General features: G+C 44.7%; 1 protein-coding gene across 1 annotated transcript; it reads left to right on the top strand.

The window, feature by feature from the left end:
• The first annotated feature begins 8333 nt into the window (after positions 1 to 8333).
• Positions 8334 to 9196, top strand: gsx1 (GS homeobox 1). The gene is made up of 2 exons (XM_056411724.1): positions 8334 to 8706; positions 8838 to 9196. The coding sequence occupies exons 1-2, from the start codon at positions 8334 to 8336 to the stop codon at positions 9194 to 9196; spliced, it is 732 nt and encodes a 243-aa protein (XP_056267699.1).
• The last annotated feature ends 17227 nt before the right edge of the window (positions 9197 to 26423 follow it).

Here is a 26423-nt window from a genome sequence, read left to right as displayed (position 1 = left end):
TTTTAATTGAGCTCGTTCTTGGCCCTCTGTTGAGCTCATACATGTTTTTTAAGTTTTTAAGAGTTTTCAGAGGGAAGACACACATGATGCATCTCAGTCTCTTTTTTTTTAAACGCAAGCACTTTGTACCACTTTTCTCTTTAAATAATGAAACACATTAGTTATATTATTACGTATATGATACTAGTGTTCATATTGTTTATATAAAGATAACAGCCATTCCACATTCTGACAATCAAATTAGCTGCTTAGGTTCAGTAACTATAGCATCATTTGAATATGTTTTAATACGTCTTATATAACATATATATATAATATGTTTTTTATATATCTAAACATGTTTGATTTTGGTGGTGACCTCGATTCTTGAGCCCTCAAAAGCATCTGCACAGTGGCTCCGAACATTTACGACTTCCTGGACCACAAATAATGATAAACAAACAACAATCATCTCACTAAAACTACAGAATCCAGAGTTGTAGTCCAGACACGCTGCAGGGCACTATATATATATATAAATATAAATATATATATATATATTTATATATATACATATATTTTACATATATTTATATTTATATATATATTTATATTTATATATATAGATAAATATATTTATATATATATATATATATATCTTGAAACACCCAAACCATCATGTTCAACATCACTGATTGGACCTCCGTCAACAAAGAGGCTCTTTGTCACACGGCGGTTTAATTATGTGTATTAGTTATTCATTAACTATGTTCAGCCATTCAGCCGCCGGCCGAGGACGCGCCTAGCAACAGCACTTGACACATCAGGCTTAAATGAAGCCAATTTGGGTTGTTTTTGTCATCTAAAATATTTGTACTTTAAAGGCGTGATGTGTATTGTTGTCTCCTCGTCAAAACATCAAAACAACAACAGCAACCGGAGCTTTGGGGATGGAGCAGCACGAGGTCATGGGAGTTGTCGTCTTTACGCCGATTGATTGATTTGAAGTTCACTTCATCCTCTGTTGTGCAGCAAATTTGCAGATTTTAATACATATAATATAATATGTGCACATAATTGTTTTTTTTGTTTTTTATTTACATTTCATTTGATTATATTCCTTCTTTAAAGAGTTTAAGAACCAGTAAAAACCCTGAAGATATTCGTAGTTCAGCTCGTTTCTCTGATCACTTTAAGATCCAATCTGACGTCCGATGACTAATAATCTTTCATCGAGTTAAAATATATAAGTAAAAAAGACCAAGATCTTAAAAAGGTCTCAAAGAACGTGGCTTACAATCAAATAAAAAGTATATTTATTACAGTTTCTGGCAGAAAAATACAATGTTGACATAAGAACACATTGACCATATGACATGATGCTTTGTCGAATATAAAGTATTTAACTTGGTATATTTATTATATGCATGTGGGATAATTCACCAAACATGTCGTCGTATATTCACATTCCAATGCAGATGAATAATTAGTCTGATGAGTTTCTCTTCCTGCCGTCTGCAGGAGTGACTTCTTCCGTAAAACACGACGACGATCCTCCCGCATTGTCTTTGATTATAGTAACTCTCTGATGCGCCGCCATGACGGAGGTTGCTAGGATACGAGGATCCTCAATGAGGAGCTCAAACTTCTGTCGGCGTGACGTACGGAGCGTCGTTTGTCATATTCATGTGGAGACGTGCCGGTGACCTCGAGGTGCGGACGAGGAACTCGAGCTCTGAGCAGAAAACATCCACACGCAGAACAATAAAGGTTCTTCAATGGTTCTTTAGGAGGCGTTGAGGTTCTACGAGGAACCATCACCTACTGGAGAAACATGGTTTTCATTTGAGGCATCATTATAGGTTCTTTAAGAACTCTGAGGAAATGGTTCTTTAGAGAACCCTGGTTTGAAAGGTTCTTGGAGGAACCAGAAATGGTGCCTTAAAGAACCATTTGTTGAAGGTTCTCTGAGACACCATTATAGGTTCTTTGAAGAACTATTTAAGGAAATGGTTCTCTAAAGAACCCTGGTTTGAAAGGTTCTTTGTGGAACCAGAAATGGTTCTTCTATGGCATCACTCTGAAGAACCATTTTTGGTTCCAGGTGGCACCTTCATCTTTTCATTTTTCAAGGGCTCTTTAAACACCGTTATAGGTTATTTGAAGAACTCTTTAAGGAAATGGTTCTTTAAAGAACCCTGGTTTGAAAGGTTATTTGTGGAACCATAAATGGTGCCTTAAAGAACCATGTGTTGAAGGTTCTCTGAGACACCTTTATAGGTTCTTTGAAGAACTCTTTAAGGAAATGGTTCTTTAAAGAACCCTGGTTTGAAAGGTTCTTTGTGGAACCAAAAATGGTTCTTCTATGGCATCCCTCTGAAGAACCATATTCGGTTCCATGACACCTTCATTTTTCTGTGTGCACAAAACAACTCATCTAATCTCAGATACATCTGATCTTATATCCTGTAGTATTTTAAGAAATGGCCTTTTAATATGAGATGTGTAAATGAGTTAGTGATACCGCTCAGGTCACGGATATTAGACGGTGTTATTATGAGGCTTTTTCTTAATATTGGGGTTCTCTTTGCAGCTTGTAAATCATCAGAAATAAAGAGAAATAAATATGAAGGACAAAATGAGAGAGAGCTTTGTGAACGTCGTCTTAAAACCATCAGTTGACGTGTTTCTGCTCTTATCTTGACTCTGACTGACACTTGTTGAGCAACCAGAGACTCAGGGTCTTAGATGTGTTGTCAGATTATGAATAAAACAAGTTTTTAAATGCTATAGCTTATTATAAACACATTTTGTTTTAATATTTACTCAGAAGTGAACCATATTTACATGGACACACGTACAGTAAGTATTTTTTCTTTACTGGTATATTTTATTGTCTTGTTTGCACTTCATGCTACAAAACATACTTTACTTTTGTGAAAGAGAAATTGTGATCGTATAAAAGTTTATAAAGATATAGAAGTGTGATGCTTTGGATCATCAGATGTCAGCCAACAGTATACAACACCCTCTTCAGGCCGACGTTTAACAATTTAGAACGAAGAAAAGTTTCCAACAGCAAACATTTCTAAACAAATAAACATTTTCAACCGAAATACTTCAAATAACTAGGAAAAAAAAAAAACTAAGCATCTGAAACAGTCAAATTATAAGTCTAATGTTCATTTGATGTTTCTTCTCACTTAAGTTAAAGTAAAACATTTTTATATGTGAGGCAATGCAAGTAAAGTACTTTTTTAATGAGTATTTAGAAATAGACACTTGTATAATATCATCATCCTAAAATAATCAAACCGCTCGGCTTTCTAAATATTAGACAATAAGACAGCTGCTTATATTTATTGCTTTCATTAACACATTTTAAGTCGTTATTCTCCTCAGTTTCACTCAATTAAAGTTCAATTAAAACAATTAAGTAATAAGTCTAATCGGCATTTGATGGATGATTCTTCTGACTTAAGTTAAAGTAAAACTATTTAATTATGAGGCTATATGATATCATCATCCTAAAATAAATAAAAATACGAATAGTTATTTATTCCTTTTATACCTGCGAATAAACACATTTTAAGCCGTTAGTCTCCTCAGTTTCACTCAATTAAAGTTCAATTAAAACAATTAAGTGATAAGTCTAATGTTCATTTGATGGGTTTGAAGTAAAACTATATGCTGAGGGAAGAATATCATCATCCTAAAATATTCAAACCGCTCGGCTTTCTAAATATCAGACAATAAGACAGCTGCTTATATTTATTCCTTTTAACTCCAAATAAACTTCAAGTTTCAGTCATTATTCTCCTCCAGTTTCACTCAATTAAAGTTCAATTAAAACAAGTAATAAATAAGTATAATGTTCATTTGATGGGTGTTTCTTCTGACTTAACCCTCCTGTTACCTTTCGGGTCAATTTGACCCCATTCAATGTTTAATGTCGGTGTTCTTTGGGGTCAATTTGACCCCAGGCTGTTTTTCACTGTGTCAAACATAGAAGAAATATCAACTTTTTTATATATTTAAAGGGCTATTTAGGTAGTCAACAAACAAACATAAAGTACCTCACACTTAAACTTGGAAAACAATATTAATTCTAATAATTTTCTGGAGTTTTTTTTTGCTGGGGTCAAATTGACCCCAAGGGTAAAATATGTCAGTAAATATAAAGGTAACAGGAGGGTTAAACATTGAATGGGGTCAAATTGACCCTAAGGCAACAGGAGGGTTCAGTTAAAGTAAAACTATATGCTGAGGGAAGAATGTCATCATCCTAAAATATTCAAACCGCTCGGCTTTCTACATTTCAGACAATAAGACAGCTGCTTATTCTTCCTTTTAACTCCAAATAAACTTCAAGTTTCAGCCGTTCTTCTCCTCCGGTTCCACTCCGGTCCCGGCTCACCTGTGGCGTCTGTGACACGTCATGACGCCTCGCCTGCGTCTCTTTGTCGTCCCTCCGTCTCTCTTTAGGATTCATTAGTCCCCGCAGACCCTCGACATATTGCACCATTCAGCTGGTACTTACGTGTCGTCTGTTATCTCTTGGACTGGTGTTTCTGGCCGGCGTATGAATGATAATCAGGCCTTTGTGCGTCCATAGAGGTGCAGCATGGATCCTCCAGCCTGTGATGTTGCCTCAGGGGGAGATTAGGAGGAGGTGGGGGGGGGGCAGCCGGCCCTCTGTGTCACGTCGACAGTCACAGCGCCCATCCACGGCGAGGCCAAACCCCACTGGGACCTTAAATCCTGTTACACTGTCAGCTAAAACCATCATTTGTATTAGAGATGTGTGGGTGTTTAAGTGTGTGTATACATATTAAAGTGAGTGTGTGTGTAGGGGGGGGGGGGGATAGTGTCTTAAAACAATGAATTATTCATACCAAAAAAGAAAAGGAGATATTGACTACATCTCCATAAACAGACTGCTCTCTTTATGTCATCAGACACGAGATCTTTGGTTATAATTGCGTAAAAGCTCCAGTAAAATGTGCTCCTCTCCAAACGGCACAGCGGTCAGTGTTGTCATGGGGGGGGGGGGGGTGAACTTGAGTGACGGCAATTGTTCCAACTTAATATCTTATAAATAATTTACTATTTCAGTGCTTCTTTCCACGTTACGGAGCTTTACCAACCAGCTGTATGTTGAACACATGCAGCTCATCTAGGGAGACAGATATGGATGTGATGATGCAATAAGTGGCTATAAGTGGGTTTTTTCTTCTTTTTTTTGTGCAAAAAAATTTATATAATGGAGTTGAAATAATGCAAGTGGACTATTTCCCCCATATGATTTATCTCAGTTACAAGTGATAATGGAGAGTGGGATTCTTTGCACTTCTGGCCCGCGCCTCCAGAGGGAGGTCAAAACTATTTGTCAGTCTCCAGTTGGGATTGCAAATTAGGAGATGAGCCTCTCCCCGCGTGACGACCCGCGGACCCTCTGGTCCCTATCCACGGGGCGACTGCATGTACATCATTTGGAAAATTAGGGCCCTTTTGATAACATCTGATACATCGAGCAGCCGACACATGCAGCCCTGCAGCCCGCGGGAAAAAGCAGGATTTGAGACCCTTTTTTTTATTTATTTAAAAAAAATAAAATGCAGCGTTTAACTCAACAAAACACAACATTTTTTACCTATTTAATTTTCTGCTCGAGCACATAATTTGGCACACTCTAATGGTTCTTTTATGTCTCATATGATGAAAACACGCCATTAACTTATTACGTCATTACGTATCCGGATAAAAGCCTTATAGATTTATATTGACAGTTCTTTGTGCGACGAGATTGACAGACTATGTAGTTAAGGGCTAATTCCATAAAAGGGACAGATTATAATTGGAAACAAAATGAAAATGTCTCTCTGCAGAGATACAGTTACACACACACACAGTCACCCGGACTCGTTAGAGGGGTTTAACTGATCCAGTGTGTTCCGATGGCGCAGCCGTAATTACAGGTCCAGGCCGGGATGGAAGATTATCGGTGTGAAGCTGAAGCACATCGGGCCTCTTTAATGAAGAAGAACACAGATAGCATCACACCCTCGCGTGGGTGTATTTAAAAAATAAATAAATTGGGAGCTGATTATTTTTGGGAAATACGACTTTAAAAAAAAAAAGACAATATGAACATCATTAAATAGAAGGAGTAATAAAAGCAGAAAGCAAGTTAATGTAATGCAATAACTTAAGTGTATTTGCCATTATCAATGCCCACCCCCTCTCACACACACACACACACACACACACACACACACACACACACACACACACACACACATCTCATATTTAAGATATCAACAAACCAACTTGTTTACTCGTAGGATGAGAAATCCAATTCCATATATATTTACTCACACATTACAGGCCCCCCTCACACACACACACACACACACACACACACACACACACACACACACATATCGATAACTCATATGATCTCATATTTAAGAACTTGTTTACTCATAATCCCATTCCACTATATTTACTCACACATTACGCCCCCCCCCCCCCCCCCACACACACACACACACTCACACACATATTGATAACTCATCTATGATCTCATATTTAAGATATCAACCAACTTGTTTACTCATAGGAAGATAAATCCAATTCCACTATATTTACTCACACATTACAGGCCCCCCCCCCCTCTCACACACACACACTCTCACACACACACGCGCACACATACACACATATTGATAACTCATCTATGATCTCATATTTAAGATATCAGCAAACAAACTTGTTTACTCAAAGGATGAGAAATCCAATTCCACTATATTTACTCACACATTAAGGGGTGCCCACCCCCTCACACACACACACACACACACACACACACACACACACACACACACACACACATATTGATAACTCAGGTCCATCTCATATTTAAGATATCAAATTGTTTACTCATAAGAAGATAAATCCAATTCCACTATATTTCCTCACACATTACGGGGGTGCCCCCGCCCCCTTTGAAGGTCTTGTTCCGAGAGAGAGAAAAAACCTTAAAGTGAAAGAAAATGTTTTTCCTATTACTTAATTCAATCAGTGCGCGCGAGGCGGGGGCTTCACGCGCCGCGCGCACCGGGCTCCTCTATGACAGAGTCGCCTTTGTTGCGTCTATCCGCCGCTGTCACACACTTTAATTCGACTCTCTTTCTCTCTCATTGAAACCCCTCCACAATGACATTCAATAAGGGCCGCGGAGTGAAAACCTGGTTATTTTTACATATTCTTTCCCCCGACTCGGCAGGGGCCCGAGCAAAGGAATTAATCACTGCTCTTTAACAGCACTGCCTTCAGGCGATGACTTGTCCCTTTTTTGTGCCCAGAAATGACACATTAACCTTAAAATGGATATGCATAAACTTTACATTCAGCTGTTGCGTTTATGTTTGCGCTCGACACTCAGTTAAGCCACACAAGTGCAAGAAGAAGAAGATCTGTCACATAAATAATTAACCAGGAGAGAGAGAGAGAGAGAATAACGCGGCGTAAATATACATGTATAGGCTTATAATGCTAATACACACCCTGTCGTCATCTCATACAGGCACATGCAGGGATCCTTTAATCTTCAAGAAAAGATGGGAAATCATCCTGTAATTACTGTTAATAAACTAAATATACATTAGAGGTTGTAAACATTCCAGCTTCTCCATCTCTCCCACGCACACACACACACACACACACACACACACACACACACACACACACACACACACACACACACACACACACACGTAATTAAGACTACATACCTAATGAGATGCTCAATGTCTAAGATAACTTGAATATACATATACCGGCTTTTCTCCCAAAAATTTGACGTTTTTCTCTCTTCTTGCTAATTTAATCTGTGCTCTATGATAAATTATTTTAAAAATGAGAGTTGATGATGATAAAAGGGAGAATAGGGGCAGTGCCGCCTCTTGCGGCGTGGGTGGGGCCGACAAGAATAGACTACATTATGCAGTTCATTTAGTTAACAAGTGAAATAATGGGGAAGCGTGCAGTGGGAATGCCGAGAGAAAGGCACAAAACCCTTTTGAGAGCTCTTGGCCGCTTGCAGCGTAACCGTCACATGGCCGAACCGAGTCCGCGGCGCACTATTTAAGGAGCGCTGCGTGCGCCTTCAGCACCACTTCGCTGTCCACCGTCCCCGAGGAGAGCACGGCACGCTGACAACCCACCACCACCACCACCACCACCACCTCACCACCTCTACACCACCACCACTACTACGCTTGCAAGGCTGCTTTCAACTTGTTTTGTGTCCGACCAGAGTTCGCCAGAGCCGCGACGTTTCCTTTGCAAACATGCCGAGGTCTTTTCTCGTGGATTCCTTGATTTTAAGGGAGGCCAACGACAAGGGGAACGAGAACCACCACGCGCCTTTATTCCCCTACGCGTTGCACTCGCCGCACCACCCGCACGGGCTGCCGGGCTCCTCGTGCCACTCCAGGAAAGCCGGGCTGCTGTGCTTCTGCCCGCTGTGCATGAGCGCGTCGCAGCTCCACCCGTCTCCGCCGACCATGCCGCTCCTCAAGGCGTCCTTCTCCCCCTTCGGCTCGCAGTACTGCCACTCGGCGCTGTCGAGGCATCACGCCTCCAACCTCAGCCACGCACCGGGGATATACCAAGCTGCGTACTCGGTGCCGGACCCGCGACAGTTCCACTGCATCTCCATCGGTAAGTTACGCGCTATTGTAACGGTTTCATTGTGAAAGCAAAGCCACATTTACCTTGCTGTTGAAACAAAATATCACCTCGGCTGACAATCTCTTTCCTCTTCTTCATTTCCCCCCCTTTTTTTCTCACAGAAAACAGCAACAGCAAACTTCAGAGCAGTAAGCGCATGCGCACGGCCTTCACCAGCACGCAACTTTTGGAGCTGGAGCGCGAGTTCACGTCCAACATGTACCTCTCCAGACTGCGGCGCATCGAGATCGCCACGTACCTGAACTTGTCCGAGAAACAGGTGAAAATCTGGTTCCAGAACCGCAGAGTGAAGCACAAAAAGGAGGGCAAGAGCGGCGGCGGCCAGAGGACGGGCTCCTCACACAACTGCAAATGCTCGTCCATGTCGACCGCGAGGTGCTCGGAGGAAGAGGAGGATGACATGCCCATATCGCCCTCCTCGTCCGAAAAGGACGACGTGGACCTCTCCGTCTCCCCCTGAAAGTCTCCCATCTTTTCTCAAACCCTCTAAAACATTTTTTTTATCCTCTTGATTTCGAATACAGCAGCCCCCCCCCCCCCCGAAAAAAAAGACTTGTCTATTCGTCTGTACATAGAGAGAGAATATTTAATCAGGTCTCTGTCCTGAGTTATTGTATAGCTGTATACATGTTGTACGTTTTTTTTGTATGTAGTTTTTTTCTGAAAACGGTCCATTTGTCGTGTGTGAGGCATATTTGTAAAGACAAAAAAACACCAAAAAACAAAACAATAGCAACATTGTTTATTCGTATTTTGGGCGAGACATTATTTTGTATACATGGTGGTTTAGATTCATTCTGTGGATGGAACTGTGACTTCAAAAGCTGGAGAAGAAATTCCCCTCAACGTCACGACTGCTGAACAAATGACTCTGAAATTATATCTTCAGTGTAATTGAAAACAAAAAATATTTATTTATTTAAAAATGTTGATACTCGAATAAAAATATTTCTGAGCCTGCAGACTTGTCGTGTGAATGTGAGTTTTCAATATGTTTGGTCTTTGCGCGCCACTGAGCGCGCGCGTCATGCATGGCGCACATATAACCTCAGGTTGGGCATTCAATTATATATATATACAAATATATATATAAGAAGAAAAGTGAGAAGACAATCAATGTTAAAATACTGTGTGATAGTCTTTTAGTCAAAATGCTAACATGAATTATGACATTTAATATCTTCCATGCGCCATAGTGCCTCATCTTAGACGCTATCATGACCTATTTTCTTTGCAATTTAAAAATATTTATATCCATCTTCTCCTACATGAGGTTCCATCTGCTGTGCGTAAAGTGTGTTTGGTGTATGAGAAGACGACTGCAAACGTTTCCCAGAGAGGCACAAATAAATTGGGCAAGGCACAAAGCATTCCCACAAGCAACATGTATACTTGTGTATCCAGAAGGAGCGCATTAGGCAACATGAGCTGAACCCTGAAGGAGTAAATCAAATGCTCAATAATCTTTATCACTAAGAGGCCATAAAGACGTTGTTATGAGGTCCTTTATGCGCTTTCCCTGGGGGACACTCAACGCAAATATCGCTGCCTGGTCCTTTGGAGCTTCTTTCAGGTTTAGTCCGCCGCAGCTGAAATGATCTGTCTCGTGTGCCCGAGTTAATAATCATGGTGAGTGTGTATAATGGTGTATTAGGAGTGTGCATATCTTAAGATATCGATCTGACATGGAAATAAATGAGGAAAAGACACAGTTTGGTGTCCATGACCCATATAATTCTGATTGTTCTTACGCACCAGTGTGGGCACGTTTATTGTCGGTTTTATTAGCTGCAGGTGTGTGTAATACTATAAGCCTCCACGGCTCAGCCATCATTATGTTTAAATAAATGAAAAAATAAAATAATTAATTACTATATATATAGTTCATGGCAAATTACGAAATCCACAAAATGAAAAAATGTGCCAAAGTGAAATAGTTTACGCAGCATCCTCAAACATTCAGTCTCGAAGGCAACATCTTCTGTTGGCTAATCTAGTAAAATATGTTTTAAAAGAGTATATATGTGTATTGTTTTGTATTCAAGTAATAACAAAAAAAGTTATCTGATGACTAAAACATCTCCATAACGACCGAGCCAGGAGCTGTTCCAGATTTCTTCGCCTATTTTACGCACCGCTCCAGCTGCTCTCCGACTGACGCTTTGGCTCTCAAACTTATATGTATTATGTTGAATAGGCTTTAATATATATTTACTTCATTGGGAAACGTATCCCTATACTTTTTTAAAAGGGAGTAAAAACTCTTGAATTGCTTACGGAACATTATCTGCATCAGTGTGCCTTTTTGGATGTGAAGTTTCACTTGTAAACTTTCATTTAATTGTTCACTTAACCATTTTAACAAAAACTCAAATATTTGCATTTGTTAAGATATGGGATTAGACTATTTTGTTAATTGCACCGTGGAGCCCCATTTTGCTCACAACGTCCTCTGCAAAGCGCCCTTTATCCATTCAATAGCCCGGGGGTATGCGCCCTGGGGGAGTTTATACGCTCGGTGCTCCAAATGCTCAATTTATTTATTCTTAATTTTGTGCCGATCAATTCATTGAAGCAAAAAGGACTACGGTGTCTTTTTAAAAAGAAGAAAAGGGAATTGTGGACGTAACCTTGACGGAGCTGAGGAGAGGGCTCCCCTGACGCTGGAGAGCCGCTTGAGTCAACAGGCGCCCATCTAGCAGACTCGCCCTTGTCTTTATTCCGGCTAATTTTTTATTTACGGCTTTTCTTTGACATGTCTCTTATCTATCAGATTAAAAGAACAGCTTGTAACAAATCAGTCTGCACGATTTACAACAGCATTAAAAGGGGACAAAGGGAGCAGGCAGTCAGTACCTGAGAGTCTGGTAGACGGCGCGGCGCTGCAGCTGATTCGATGGTTTGAAAATACGCACGAAACAAAATACTTGAATCCTGAAAAAGAGCCTTTGTACGTTTCTTTAGAAATCAAGCAATTCTGCATGACAAAGGACAATTAATAAGCCGTCTTTTCACGACCAGCAGCTGGTTTCCCCGTCAAGGAAAGTTGGAAAAAATTCAGACTGAATGCGCGCAAAAGCCCTTTGCGCGCAGACAGCAACCCAAGGTGACCCATTTGGCACAGTTAAAATAACCAAGCCGAAGTAAAAGCGAGGGAACTGTCAAAAACATTTAAGCTGAAATATCTTGAAATTGCAAATCCCTTTATGTGGAGGGACGCTGCCGATGTGGGTTAGTGGTACAAAGGAGGTGGTTAAGTTGGAGAGGCTTTGGAAACGGACACGTGGCTTCTCAATGAGCTCCTTTTGGACCCGCGCGGCTTGCTGTGGCACTGCACAATTCAACTTTAAACTTATCCAGCTTGGTAAATGTGCTTAGTAAATCTAACATGTTGACGTGTACAAGTTTAACAACATAGTGCATAGTCATTTTTAACACTTTAGTACATTTAAAACGTGAATGTTTAGTACTTTTTTTTATGGAGAAAAAACGCCTGCTGCTCCAGGCTTCACCTCTTTTGGAAATGTTGAGAACTGATTCATTGTTGGAAGAGGAGAGGCTATTTTCAAGAGGATGTTTAAAAAGAAGAAGTATTTAATAGTTTAGTGCACCTTTTATCTTTATATTGTATAACTTCAAAGCGTTTGGGGCATTTTTGTTGTATTTAATCTGCAGCTGTTTCCTCAATACATTAGACTGCTATCGACATATGAGTAAGTTTATGTATGGATTGAAAATAGAAAATAAGTTCACTTTGGATTTACATCAGCTAAATATTATTAGTGTTCATATAGTGAATACAATATATTAATATCTATATATTTTGGCACTGCTTCATCCAAACAACTCAAACTACAGTTCCAGTTGCTCTCGATGTTTTTATTTTGACTTTCTTTTACAAGCACTGTGGTTAAAGCGTGTTAAACGTGAACAGCCCCGTGTTTCATTACGGAGCTGTTAGTGGCCACAACGTGTGTTCATCCTGCTCAAGGTCCTGGGAAGGAAACCGCAGCGCATTGAACTCCCCCGACGGTTCTCCGCAGCAACATTTGAACCCATTCGGCTGCATATAATCTGTTTAACAGCTAATCAGTAACGTAAGATGAAGGACTGGCACGCTATAGCGTCACTTTACCCCTTTACACCCCCCCCCTCCTCCTCCTCCTCCCTCGAATTGAATATTCAACGCGCGCGCACCGTGCTCTGCCTTTTTCAGTGAGCTTGAGAATGCGCCTTTCTAAATGCTCAGCCCATACACACAGGTGCCAAAGGTCGAGAAATAATGAACTGCGCAGACATGGAAGTAACCTCGGAGAGCCCCGGGCCCCATGAATGGGCTTTGGGGCCAAAATATTTGATTTGACATTTGGATAAAATTACAGTGGACTTTCTCCCCCCCCCCCCCCCCCCCCCCCACATTACGATCAGCTTCCCTCAGTCCACGTGTCCAACATGAGCGCGAGACACATGAGAGGCCTATACCTGGTCAATGAGGTGTATAAAACAAAATTTAAAATACATGTATTGTGATTGTAGGCAGTAAAACATATACGTGATTAAAAAAATGCATACAATAGTTATTCCTTGCATATCTTCCACTATATTATCTGTATTATTTAAAATAAACACCTGTTGTGTATCATCACTCGTAAATATACTTTGGATTTTATAGTGTGTGTTTTTTTGTTGTTGTTGCATTATGACATCATAAAGTTTAAAAAGTAACAATGTTGGAGTTTAAAGTGACGACAGAGAGGCGGAGTGCGGGGTGTTTGGCGAGAGGAGAGCTGAGACGCACGTATACGCACTGCACGCGCGCACAGAGCCACGCGCGTACTCACGCGTAAACACATCGAGAGACCCCCAAACACGAGGCATGTGGTTCAAAAGGGCGACGTGGTTCTGGTCTGGGATCCCGGTCCCCCCCCCTCTCGGCCCCCCCAGTACATGTTGAGGAGTTGTGGTCCTAAATGCGTTGAAGCGCGCGGACTTTCTCTGTGTCACTTGCCTGTTTATCCCGCTGTTTAGCGGCTCGCGCAGCAACGCGGTGTGGAGCAGGAGCGCCACCTGGTGGCAGAGACCAGAGACAGCTTCGAGGAATTTTGACTAAATATAATATATATTTTTGAATGCACAGTTTAACCAACTAGTTCACTGTAGCCTCCATTAGTATATCTAAATATTAAACATTAATTGGGACACCAAAGCTTCTATATAGGTGCCAACCTGCAGAATCACACGTGATCTCCAGCACGTGCATGGGGACTTGAAAACGTTCACATGGCAGCATCATTAACTCTTTCATATTCGCCTCTGAAGATGAACGTTATGAAATTCCTTTGAGAAAATAGAGGAATTTAAAACTATGATGTGAACATGCGATATGAAACATTGTATTTACGGATGGATCAACACAATGTTTCCATCTGCATTGGCTAACATATACTCTGCCATTACATTTCTCCAGTGTGTGATAAGTGTGTTTATTCTGAGGTTTCAGGTTCAGGTTTATGGTTTAGGTACACAATGAGCAGCACCTTTACTGGCTTATCCCCTTTGAGGTTGAATGTGGAACAATAACCAGCAAAAAACCATCACGCTCTGGTGTAAAACTCTACTCCGATGGTTTTTAATTGAAAGCTGTAAAGGCCAATTGGGGGAAAGGCTCTCGTTTTATTTTCATCCAGTGATGTCCACAGGGCCCACAGCTTGATGCATGATGTATCTTGATGTATGTGTATGACATATGTCTCCTCTAAGACAATAACAACAAATCATTTGGAAGTGTTTCTGCAAGTGACGGCCGGCCGTGGTTCATGAATTCCATCACGTGGGCTGAATTCGGCATGTTCGCTTCCTGGGAAATCTTCTCCCCTTGTTCTCTCTATATTGTTCACCATTTTGTTTTATGTTCTGACATTTAAAAAAAGATGAATTTTTTGTTTAACCCTCCTATGACCTTTGGGGTTAATTTGACCCCATTCAAAGTTTAACGTCTCTAAAAAAAATGATTGACATCATTTTTGCTTCATATTTCATGACTTTTCCTAATTTATTGGGGACAACTGGGAAAACATAAAATTCACATGATGATGTTTTCACTGTCCTGAACACAACTTGTACGCATCGGTGTTCTTTGGGGTCAATTTGACCCCAGGCTGTCTTTCACTGTGTAAAACATATAAGAAATATCAACTTTTTTATTTATTTAAAGGGCTATTTAGGTAGTCAACAAACAAACATAAAGTACCTCACACTTAAACTTGGGAAACAATATTAATTCAAATAATTGCTAATAATTGCTGGGGTCAAATTGACCCCGAGGGTAAAAGATGTTAGTACATTTGAAGGGAACAGGAGAGTTAAATAAGAGTTGACGGGCTTGCTGAGGGCGTCTTTGTCATGAGGATGTCACCAGAGGAATGCAGACGTGTTTGTTCACTTGTTTAGTTTCCCTTCACTCTTCTAGCATCGCCCTTTATGTTGATCGGGGAGAACAAGATGTGGGAAGCTGCGCTGAGCGACTGCCGGGACCACGACATGCACCTGGCTTCCATCGTCGACGAGGAGACCCGGGCCTGGGCCGAGTTGAAGGCCGTCAACGCCACCTCTCCCTTTGTGTGACTGGGCCTCCGATACACCTGCACCCTCGAGTTCTGGTTCTGGGTCGTTCCTCACCGCACGTCACTGATATGTATATATATACATATATATATGTATATATGTATATATATGTATGTATATATATATGTGGGTGTGTATGTATTTATATGTATATATATATATATAAATACACATATATATATTTACATATATATATACATATATATGCATATAAAGAGTCTCGTGATGCTCGATAGCGTGTGATTGTTTCATTCAGTCAAACTTTGGAGGATTTCACTTATTAGTGAATGTAGGAAGCGTTAAACAATAAAATATTAAATATTAAACCACGTTTATGCCAAAAAAGTAGCCGGACACTGCAGGGAATCGAACCCCATACCAGTAAACCAGGAGTACCATTACCAGTGCCTTTGTTCTTTTGGAGGCTTGTGGGTTATATAAATTTCTAGTTAACTTTAGGATAAAATAAATAAGTAAAATAAGTAAAATAAATAAATGAATATAATAAATGAAATGAATAAATAAAATAAATAAATCTAATAATTAAAATAAGCAAAATAAATAAATAAATATAATAAATGAAATGAATCAATAAAATAAATAAATATAATAATTAAAATAAGGAGAATAAATAAATGAATATCCATCCATCCATTCTCATCCGCTTATTCCGGGGTCGGGTCGCGGGGGCAGCAGACCCAGCAGGTTGACCCAGACTTCCCTCTCGCCCGCAACATTTCCCAGCTCATTCTGGGGGATCCCGAGGCGTTCCCAGGCCAGCCGGGAGATATAATCTCTCCAGCGTGTCCTGGGTCTTCCCCGGGGTCTCCTCCCAGTTGGACGTGCCTGGAAAACCTCTAACGGGAGGCGTCCAGGAGGCGTCCGAATCAGATGCCCGAACCACCTCAGCTGACTCCTTTCGATGCGAAGGAGTAGCAGCTCGACTCCAAGCTCCCTCCTGATGTCCGAGCTCCTTACCCTATCTCTAAGGCTGAGCCCGGCCACCCTTCGGAGGAAACTCATTTTGGCCGCTTGTATTCGCGACCTCGTTCTTTCGGTCACTACCCAAAGTTCATGACCATAGGTGAGGATTGGAACGTAGACCGACCAGTAAATTGAGAGCTTCGCCTTCCGGCTCAGCTCCTCTTCACCAAGACGGACCGGTACAGCGCCTGTTTTACTGCTGCAGCTGCACCGATCCGCCTGTCGATCTCCCGCTCCATCTTCCCCTCACTCGTGAACAAGACCCCGAGATACTTGAACTCCTTCGCTTGGGGCAGGCACTCTGTCCCCACCTGGAGGGAGCAATCCACCGGTTTCCGGCAGAGCACCATGGCCTTAGATTTGGCGGTGCTGACTCTCATCCCTGCCGCTTCACACTCGGCAGCAAAACGCCCCAGTGAGTGCCGGAGGTCATGGTCTGAGGATGCTAACAGGACCACATCATCTGCAAACAGAAGAGAGGCGATCCCAAGACCCCCAAACCTGACCTGCTCCACCCCCAGGCTGCGCCTAGATATCCTGTCCATGAAAATCACAAACAGGACCGGTGATAAAGGGCAGCCCTGGCGGAGACCAACATCCACCGGGAACGTGTCTGACTTACTGCCGAGGATGCGAACACAGCTCCTACTGCAGGCGTACAGAGACCGGATAGCCCGTAGCAACGGGTCCGGAACCCCATACCCCCGCAGCACCCCCCATAACAATTCCCGAGGGACCCGGTCGAAAGCTTTCTCCAAGTCTACAAAGCACATGAAGACTGGTTGGGCAAACTCCCAGGACCCCTCGAGGACCCTTGCGAGGGTGAAGAGCTGGTCCACAGTTCCACGACCGGGACGGAATCCGCACTGCTGGTCTTGAATCCGAGGTTCGACCAGCGGTCGGAGCCTACTTTCCAGTACCCTGGCATAAACTTTCCCAGGGAGGCTGAGAAGTGTGATCCCACGATAGTTCGAGCACACTCTCCGGTCCCCCTTTTTGAAAATGGGAACCACCACCCCGGTCTGCCAGTCCAAGGGCACTGTTCCTGACCCCCACGCGACATTGAAGAGGCGTGTCAGCCAAGACAGCCCAACAATGTCCAGCGCCTTCAGCATCTCAGGGCGGATCTCATCCACCCCCGGCGCCTTGCCACCAAGGAGCTTTTTAACAACCTTAGCGGCCTCTGCCAGGGATATTGGTGCGACCCCCCCCCCCCAAGTCTACAGGCACTGCCCCCTCTAGAGGGGACATGTTGGCCGGATTTAGGAGTTCCTCAGAGTGTTCTTTCCACCGTCCGACGATGTCCCCTGTCCGGGTCAGCAGCTCCCCCCCCACGCTGAGAACAGCCTGGGGTAGACCCTGCTTTCCCTTCCTGAGCCGTCGGACGGTTTGCCAGAACCTCTTTGAGGCCGACCGAAAGTCCTTCTCCATGGCCTCCCCAAACTCCTCCCATGCCCGAGTTTTTGCATCCGCGACCACCGCAGCTGCAGCCCTTCTGGCCTGCCGGTACCCGTCAGCTGCTTCAGGAGACCCCTGGGCCAGCCAGGCCCGGTAGGCCTCCTTCTTCAGCTTGACGGCTTCCCTGACCCCCGGTGTCCACCACCGAGTGCTTGGGTTGCCGCCACGACAGGCACCGATGACCTTCCGACCACAGCTCCTGTTAGCCGCTTCCACAATAGAGGCTTTGAACATGGTCCACTCGGATTGCATGTCCCCAACCTCCCTCGGGATGTGTGAGAAGTTCATCCGGAGGTGGGAGTTGAAGACCTCCCGGACAGGGTCCTCGACCAGACGTTCCCAGTTCACCCACACTACACATTTGGGCTTGCCAGGTCTCTCTGGCCGACTCCCCTGCCATCTGATCCAACTCACCACCAGGTGGTGATCAGTTGACAGCTCTGCTCCTCTCTTCACCCGAGTGTCCAAGACATACGGCCGCAGATCAGATGATACGATTATAAAGTCGATCATTGATCTCCGGCCTAAGGTGTTCTGGTACCAAGTACACTTATGAACCACCTTATGTTCGAACATGGTGTTCGTTATAGACAAGCCGTGGCTAGCACAGAAGTCCAATAACAGAACACCGCTCGGGTTCAGATCGGGCAAGCCGTTCCTCCCAATCACTCCCCGTAGGCGCAGGGAGGCGACCCTCTCGTTCTCCGGGGCAAACTCCAACACGGCAGCGCTCAGCCGGGGGCTTGTGAGTATCCCCACTCCCGCCCGGCGCCTCTCACCCCGGGCAACTCCAGAAAAGAAAAGAGTCCAACCCTTCTCCAGGAGCTTGGTTCCAGAGCCAGCGCTGTGCGTGGAGGTGAGCCCAACTAGATCTAGTTGGTCCTGCTCCACCTCCCGCACCAGCTCTGGCTCCTTCCCCGCTAGCGAGGTGACGTTCCACGTCCCTAGAGCTAGTCTATGCCGCCGGCGATCGGCTCGCCCAGGCCCCCTGCCCAGCCTGCCGCCCGGTCTACATAGCACCCGACCCCGATGATTGTCCCTGCGGGTGGTGGGTCCACAGGGTTGCTGCTCCATGTTGTTTCTTCGGGCTGAGCCCGACCGGGCCCCATAGGCGAAGGCCCGGCCACCAGACGCTCGCCGACGAGCTCCCCTCCTGGGTCTGGCTCCGGGAGGGTGCCCCGGTTTCCCGTGTCCGGGCGAGGTAGCTGAAGAAGGTGTGCTGCTATTCATCAGGGTTTTTGAACCGCTCTTAGTCTGGACTCTCACCCGAGACCTGTTTGCCTTGGGAGACCCCCGGACAACATAGCTCCCGGGATCACTGAGCCTCTCAAACTCCTCCACCACGTTAAGGTGGCGATTCAAGGAGGAGACAATAAATGAATATAATAAATGAAATAAATAAATGTGTCCTTCATGATTTTGTATCTGTATTTTTCCAAACGACTGAATGTTCTGTATACACCGTTCTGTATACACCAACTTCTTGGAAGTGGTATTATTCTTCATTCCTGTGTTTGCAAAATCAATACAAAATCATAAATAAAAATACAAAATAAATAATAAAACAAAACAAAACAAAAAGAAATAAAGGTTTGAATCCTCTCAGCGCCTTATGCTGCATTTACTCCTGAAAGTTTTAGCGGCTCTGTAGCTGCTGGAGGATCTCTTTGGCCTGAGGGAGGAGGTGTCCTCCTCCAACTGGACCTTGTTGTTGTCCTCAGCCTTGAGGTCGAGCGGCCTTGAGGTCGAGCGGCCTTTGTTTCACCTTCTCGTTCAGAGCTGCTATGTCTCCAGCTGGTCTTTGTTGTTGACCTGTCCGTGTGGAGCTCCGTTTGGAGGGAAGTCTTTTCTTTAGTCACAGACGATTATTTTCCAATCGCTCGAGATTCAAAGTGTTCTCAAACTTGATCTTGTTGTTAGCCACCATCTCGGTCGTAGCTCTGATCGAGACCTTTAGCCCCGCAAAGGGCTTTCTCCAGTGGCTCTGTTCTCCATGCGTGGGTCTTCTGAGCGTCTTCACTGGTTGTAACGTTCCCATGATGGATGATGCAGGGTTTCTACGTGAAAAGCTGCATATCTCAGATAAAATGATTTTCTTGATCAACGGAATCCTCCGTATTTATAAAACAAATCTTGGTGTTTTCCACCTTTTCCTGCGGATCGATCTTCAGGGTTTCATCAAACTTGATCTTGGTGTTATCCATAATCTCGGTCAGATCCCTGACCGAGCCTGTTGCCCCGCAAAGGGCTTGTTGAGTGGCTGAGTTGTCCACGTCCACGCATGGATCAATTCAGCCCACTCTTTGATGGTAACAACCTTCTGGTTGATTATGCAGGGGTTCTGCGCAAATGTTTTGGGCAGCTGCATACCTCCAGTATTTCTTTTCTTGATCAACGGAAGCCTCCGTATTTATCAATTCGATCTTGATGTTTCTCCCTCGATCTTCAGAGTTTTATAAAACTTGATCTTATCCATCATCTCGGTCGTAGCTCTGACCGAGACCTTTAGCCCCGCAAAGGGCTTTCTCCAGCGGCTCAGTTCTCCGTGCGTGGGTCTTCTGAGCGTCGTCACTGGTGGTAACGTTCTCTTGATGGATGATGCAGGGTTTCTACGCGAAAGGCTGCATTTCTCCAATGACTGTTGTTTGTTGATACATGTCTTCTGTAGCTAACAAGTTGATCTTGTCTGAGTGCGCTTTGTTTCTCTGTGCGCTTTGGTTCTCTATGTGTGTTGTGCCGAAACACTCAATAATGCTCTAAGAAACTGAAATAGTTGTCTCCTATATATTGGCATCCGTGACAACACTGATTAAAGCCCCCCCCCCCCCCACACCCATCCCTCCTTCATGACTTTGTATTTGTATTTTTCCAAACGACTGAATGTTCTGTATACACCGTTCTGTATACCCCACCTTTTTGGAAGTGGTATTCTTCATTCCTGTGTTTGCAAAAATCTATACAAAATCATAAAGTAAATAAAATTAAAAAAAGAAGAAAAAAAGAAAAGAAATAAAAGTTTGAATCCTCTCAGCGCCTTAAGCTGCGTTTACTCCTGAGAGTTTTCGCGGCTTATCTCCATGGCTTTACCCGCGTATGACTTTAAACACCGTAAAGTCTTTTCTTTGACATCGGTACTAAATTCTCAACGATCCCATCTCACATCAACTCTGAATCCTCTCAGCGCCTTATGCTGCGTTTACTTGCCTGAGTTTACCCGCTTGAGCTTTTATGGCTTTTCGCGGTTTCACGTGACTCGCTTACACAACCACACAACCTGCCATCGGCAGGGCGACGCCTCCTGGCCTTCACGACACCGTTAGCTAGACACCTCGTACTTTTGAAGTGGAAACACGTTCTCCCGCCGACACATAACAGTTGGTTTAAAGAGATCCTAAATCATATAAAACTTTTAAAGATCCGATTTGGACTCAGAGATTCCAGTGAATCCTTTTGAAGAGACCTGGAAGCCTTTTGTTCACTATTTGAACGCTGCTGCAATGTAACCATGCACACGACCTGCTAGCCGATCGATCTCTTCTCTCCTTCTTCGCTGCCTCTATCTCTGACGCCAAAAGATCATTCTACAAAAAACTAAATTCAATCTTCTTTCTCTAATCCATTAAACTCGTCTCTATCTTTTCCAACCTCCTTGACCTCCCCTGTCCCCCCCCTTCCACACATCTAGCGAGCCACTTTGTTGTCTCCTTTACAAACAAGATGGACGACATAAGCTCCTCCTTCACTAATCCATCTTCTCTCACTACACTTCCATCAACTTCTTCTTCATCCGCCTCTCTTTCCTATTTCAGCTCCCTGTCTCCTGATCAGGTTATTACCTTAGTAACCTACGGCGCCCCGACCACCTGACCTCTTGACCCCATCCCATCTCACATTCTCCAGGCTGTTGCTTCTGACCTTCTAACCGTTTTCACCCATCTTATCAACAGCTGCTTCTCAACCGGCCATTTTCCCTAACCCTCTGAAGGAGGCGAGAGTAAACCGTCTCCTGAAGGGAACCACCCTCAACCCGTCTGAAGTCAACGACAACAGACCTTTCTCTCTTCTTCCCTTTCTCTCCAGAACTCTAGAGCGATCCATCTTCAACCAAGTGTCCTCCTCTCTCCACAGAGAGACTCCAGCAGAATCTGCAGGACCAGTAAAGGAGCGGCAGACCAGCGAGAGCTTCTCCAGTCCCAGCTAGAAGAAGCTCCAGAGCCAGATCTCCAACAGGCCTCCGAGGAGCAAGTGGGACCAACACTTGATCCCATGATGCAGAGGTAACACAAACCTAAAGAGACTTCCTAGAAAGAAAGAAAATAAGGAACCCTAACCCCTAACCCACTAACCCTAACCTAACCCCTAACCCCCGAACCTAACCCTAAACCCTAACCCTTACCCTAACCCTAACCCTAACCCTAACCCTAACCCCTAAACCCTAACCCCTAACCTAACCCCTAAACCCTAACCCCCTAACCTAACCCTAACCCCTAAACCCTAACCCCTAAACCCTAACCCCTAACCCTAACCCTAACCCTAACCCCTAACCCCTAACCCTAACCCTAACCCTAAACCCTAACCCCTAACCCCCTAACATAACCCTAACCCCTAACCCCTAACATAACCCTAACCCCCTATCCTAACCCCTAACCCTAACCCTAACCCCTAAACCCTAACCCCTAACCCTCTAACATAACCCTAACCCTAACCCCCTAACCCTAACCTAACCCTTCCTTTTCTTTTTTTCTAAGAAGTCTCTTTAGGTTTGTGTTACCTTTGCATCATGGGATCAAGTGTTGGTCCCACTTGCTCCTCGGAGGCCTGTTGAAGATCTGGCTCTGGAGCTTCTTCAAGCTGGGACTGAAGAAGCTCTCGCTGGTCTGCCGCTCCTTTACTGGTCCTGCAGATTCTGCTGGAGTCTCTCTGTGGAGAGAGGACGACACTTGGTTGAAGATAGCTCGCTCTAGAGTTCTGGAGAGAAAGGGAAGAAAAGAGAAAGGTCTGTACTCGTTGTCCATCTTGTTTGTAAAGGAGACGACAAAGTGGCTCGGTAGAAGTGTGGAAGGAGATCCCTTGAAGGAGGACATCTCCTCCTTCCCCACCCTGCAGTGGTGGTCTAGGAGGCTGGAAAGGATAAAGAGTTGTTTGTGGTTAGAAAGATTGAATTTTGGTTCTGTTAAATGATCTTCTGGCTGCAGAGATAGAGCCAGAGAAGGAGAGAAGACGTTGACAGGCCAGCATTCGTCTGCATGATTCGATTTTCGCCATTTCCGTTTTGACGCTGGCGAGGTGTCTCTCTGAGCACCGAGTCAGACGACCACGGCAGCCGGAGACGCCTTCAGACACCCTATTAACCAGGTGAGCCCCTTTGTTTAAGGGCAACCTAGCCAAGACATGCAGCAACATAGTTATATTGTCGCTTGTGTCTTGTCTCGTGTGTCCATTATTGTGGCCTGTGTCTCTTATTGTCTCTTGTTGTCTCTTGTGTCTCTTGTGTCTCTTGTGTCTCTTGTTGTCTCTTGTGTCTCTTGTGTCTCTTGTGGCTCCTGTTGTCTCTAGTCTTTTGTCTTACGTTGACGTTTGTGGAATGGGTTCATCTTTTGGTACCATTTTTTCCCCCGCGGGCGGTTGGAGATCTCGGGCTGCTGGAGGATCTCTGTGGCCTGAAGAAGGGAGGTGTCCTCCTGCTCCAACGGGAGCTTGTTGTTTTCCTCAGCCTCCTTCTCTCGTCTGATATCTTCCAACATGATGTTCTGTTCCTCGATGGTAGCGGTCTTCTGATCCAGGCCCAGGCGTGCTCCCTCTAGCTCCAGTAGCTTCTGATTCACCGTCTGAGTCAGAGCTGCTATGGCCTCCAGCTGGTCGTTGTTGTTGACCTCGGCTGTGTGGAGATCTTTTTGGAGGGAGTTCCTGCCACTCTCCAGGGCCTGGGCTGCTACCTGTGTCTCAAGGAACAAAACATGGTGTTCTTCGGTCATATCAGAGATGGTCCTTTCATAGATCTGGTTTTGGACCTCGGCTCTTTTCAGCTCTTCTTGGAGGGAGTACTTCTCCTCCTCCAACACCAGATTGGTGCTTTCTGCGGCCTCTAGGTTGAGCGGATGTTGTTTCACCGTCTCATTCAGAGCAGCGATGGTCTCCAGCAGGTCTTTGATGTTAACTTGGGCTGTGTGGAGCTCACCTTGAAGGGAAGCAACTCTCTGCTTCCACTTCCACAGGTCTTTCTTCAGCTTATCTGTTTTCTGCTTGTAGATCTTGAGAGTTTCCTGGTCCTTGGCTGCCTCTTGATTGAGCGGATGGTCTTTCACCGTCTCATTCAGAGCAGCTATGGACTCCAGCTGCTCTTTGATCTTGAGCTGGGCCGTGTGGAGCTCACTTTGGAGGGAAGTGTTCTGCTCCTCCAACGCCAGCTGGGCTTTGATCTGGTGTTGGGCTGTGTGGAGCTCACTTTGGAGGGAAGTCTTTTCTTGAGTCACAGCCGTGACTCTCTGCTTCCACCTGCAAAGGGATTTAGCCAGTGCGTTGGCTTCATCCAGCAGGTCTTTGATCTTGAGCTGGGCTGTGTGGAGCTCAGTTTTGAGGAAGGTGTTCTTCTCCTCCAACACCACCTGGGTGTTGTCCGGTGCCTTTTGATCGAGAGGCATCCGGTTCACTGTCTCCTTGAGAGAAACGTTGGTCGCCAGCAGGTCTTTGATGTTAACCTGGGCTGTGTGGAGATCTCTTCGGAGGGTGATCCTCTCATTCTCCAGGTCCTTGGTCGCATCCTGTACCTCCAGGATCCAATCAGTAGACTGCTGAGTCATATCAGCGATGATCTTGGCATATCTTCTGTGTTGGAGCTTGGCTTCTTTCAACTCAGTTTTGAGGAAGGTGTTCTCCTCCTCCAACACCACCTGGGTGTTGGCCGGTGCCTTTCGACCGAGAGGCACCCGGGTCAAAGCCAAATTGAAAGAAGCAATGGTCTCCAGCTGATCTTGGATGTTAACCTTGGCTGTGTGGAGCTCAGTTTTGAGGAAGGTGTTCTTCTCCTCCAACACCACCTGGGTGTTGTCCGTTGCCTTTAGACCGAGAGGCATCCGGTTCACTGTCTCCTTGAGAGAAGCAATGGTCTCCAGGTGTTCTTTGATGTTAACCTGGGCCGCGTGGAGATCTTGGCGGAGGTTGTTCCTCTCCTTCTCCAGGTCCTGGGCCGCAGCCTGTACCTCGCGGAGCTGAACAGAAGAATCCTCGGTCATATATGCGATGGTCCTTGCATATTTACGGTGTTTGACCTTGGCTTCTTTCAGCTGTGTTTTGAGGGCGGTGTTCTCCTCCTCCAACACCACCTGGGTGTTGTCCGGTGCCTTTAGATCGAGAGGCATCCGGTTCACTGTCTCCTTGAGAGAAGCGTTGGTCTCCAGCAGGTCTTTGATGTTAACCTGGGCTGTGTGGAGCTCACTTTGAAGGGAAGTCTTTTCATCATTCACAGCCGTAACTCTCTGCTTCCACTTCCAAAGGTCTTTCTTCAGCTTATCTGTTTTCTGATGATAAATGTTGAGAGTCTCCTGGTCGCTGGTGTTCTTCAGGGCTGGTGTTCTTCTCAATTTATCATTTTCAACAGTTAGCCGTTTGTTCTCTAACCGCTCGAGGTTCAGAATTTTCTCAAACTTGATCTTGTTGTTCTCCATCAACTCGGTCAGAACGGTGACCGAGGCCTTTGCCCCGCAAAGGTCTTTCTCGAGTGTCTCAGTTCTCCAGGCCTGGATCTTCTGAGCGTCCTCGCTGATGTTAACCTTCAGATCATGGATTATGCAGTTCTGCGCGAAGCCCTCCGGCAGCTGCATTTCTCCAATCAGGTGTTCTTCTTGATAAACCGAACCTGCCGTATTTATCAAGTTGATCCTGATGTTTTCAAACTTTTCCTTTTCCTCGATATTCAGGGTGTTATCCATCTTGATCCCGTTGTTATCCATCTCGGTCAGAGCCCTGACCGAGGCCTTTGCCCTGCAAAGGTCTTTCCTGAGTGGCTTTGTTCTCCAGGCCTGGATCACCTCAGCCATCTCGTCTTTGGTAACAACCGTCCCGATGTTTCCAACCTTTTCCTCCTGCCCGATCTTCAGGGTTTGATCCAACGTGGTCTTGTTCTTATCCATCAACTCGGTCAGAGCCCTGACCGAGGCCTTTGCCCCGCAAAGGTCTTTCTCGAGTGGCTCAGATCTCCAGGCCTGGATCTTCTGAGCGTCCTCGCTGATGTTAACCTTATCATCACGGATTATGCAGTTCTGCGCGAAGGCCTCCGGCAGCTGCATTTCTCCGGTGATCGTTGTTTGTTGATGCATGTCCTCCATAGCTATCAATCTGATCGTATTGTGTGCGGTTTGCTTCTCTCTTTGTGGTTTGCTTCTCTCTGTGTGCGGCTTACTTCTCTCTGGGTGCGCTGTGCTTCTCCTCTAACTCTCAAAGAAACTGAAACGGTTCTCTCCTACTTATACACTTCAGTGATGTCACAGATCAAAGTCACAAAGGCAGCACAGGCAGAATGATGTCACTATATTATGTTGGGCATCAAAGCCAATGCTGATGGGTTCTATCTCCATGACGACAGATTCTATGCAAACTATTTTTTTCCTTCTTATTCTTTAATG

Source organism: Pseudoliparis swirei, chromosome 3 (genome assembly GCF_029220125.1).
Source record: "Pseudoliparis swirei isolate HS2019 ecotype Mariana Trench chromosome 3, NWPU_hadal_v1, whole genome shotgun sequence".
Classification (NCBI taxonomy): domain Eukaryota; kingdom Metazoa; phylum Chordata; class Actinopteri; order Perciformes; family Liparidae; genus Pseudoliparis; species Pseudoliparis swirei.
This window is presented reverse-complemented; position numbering and strand designations above follow the sequence as displayed.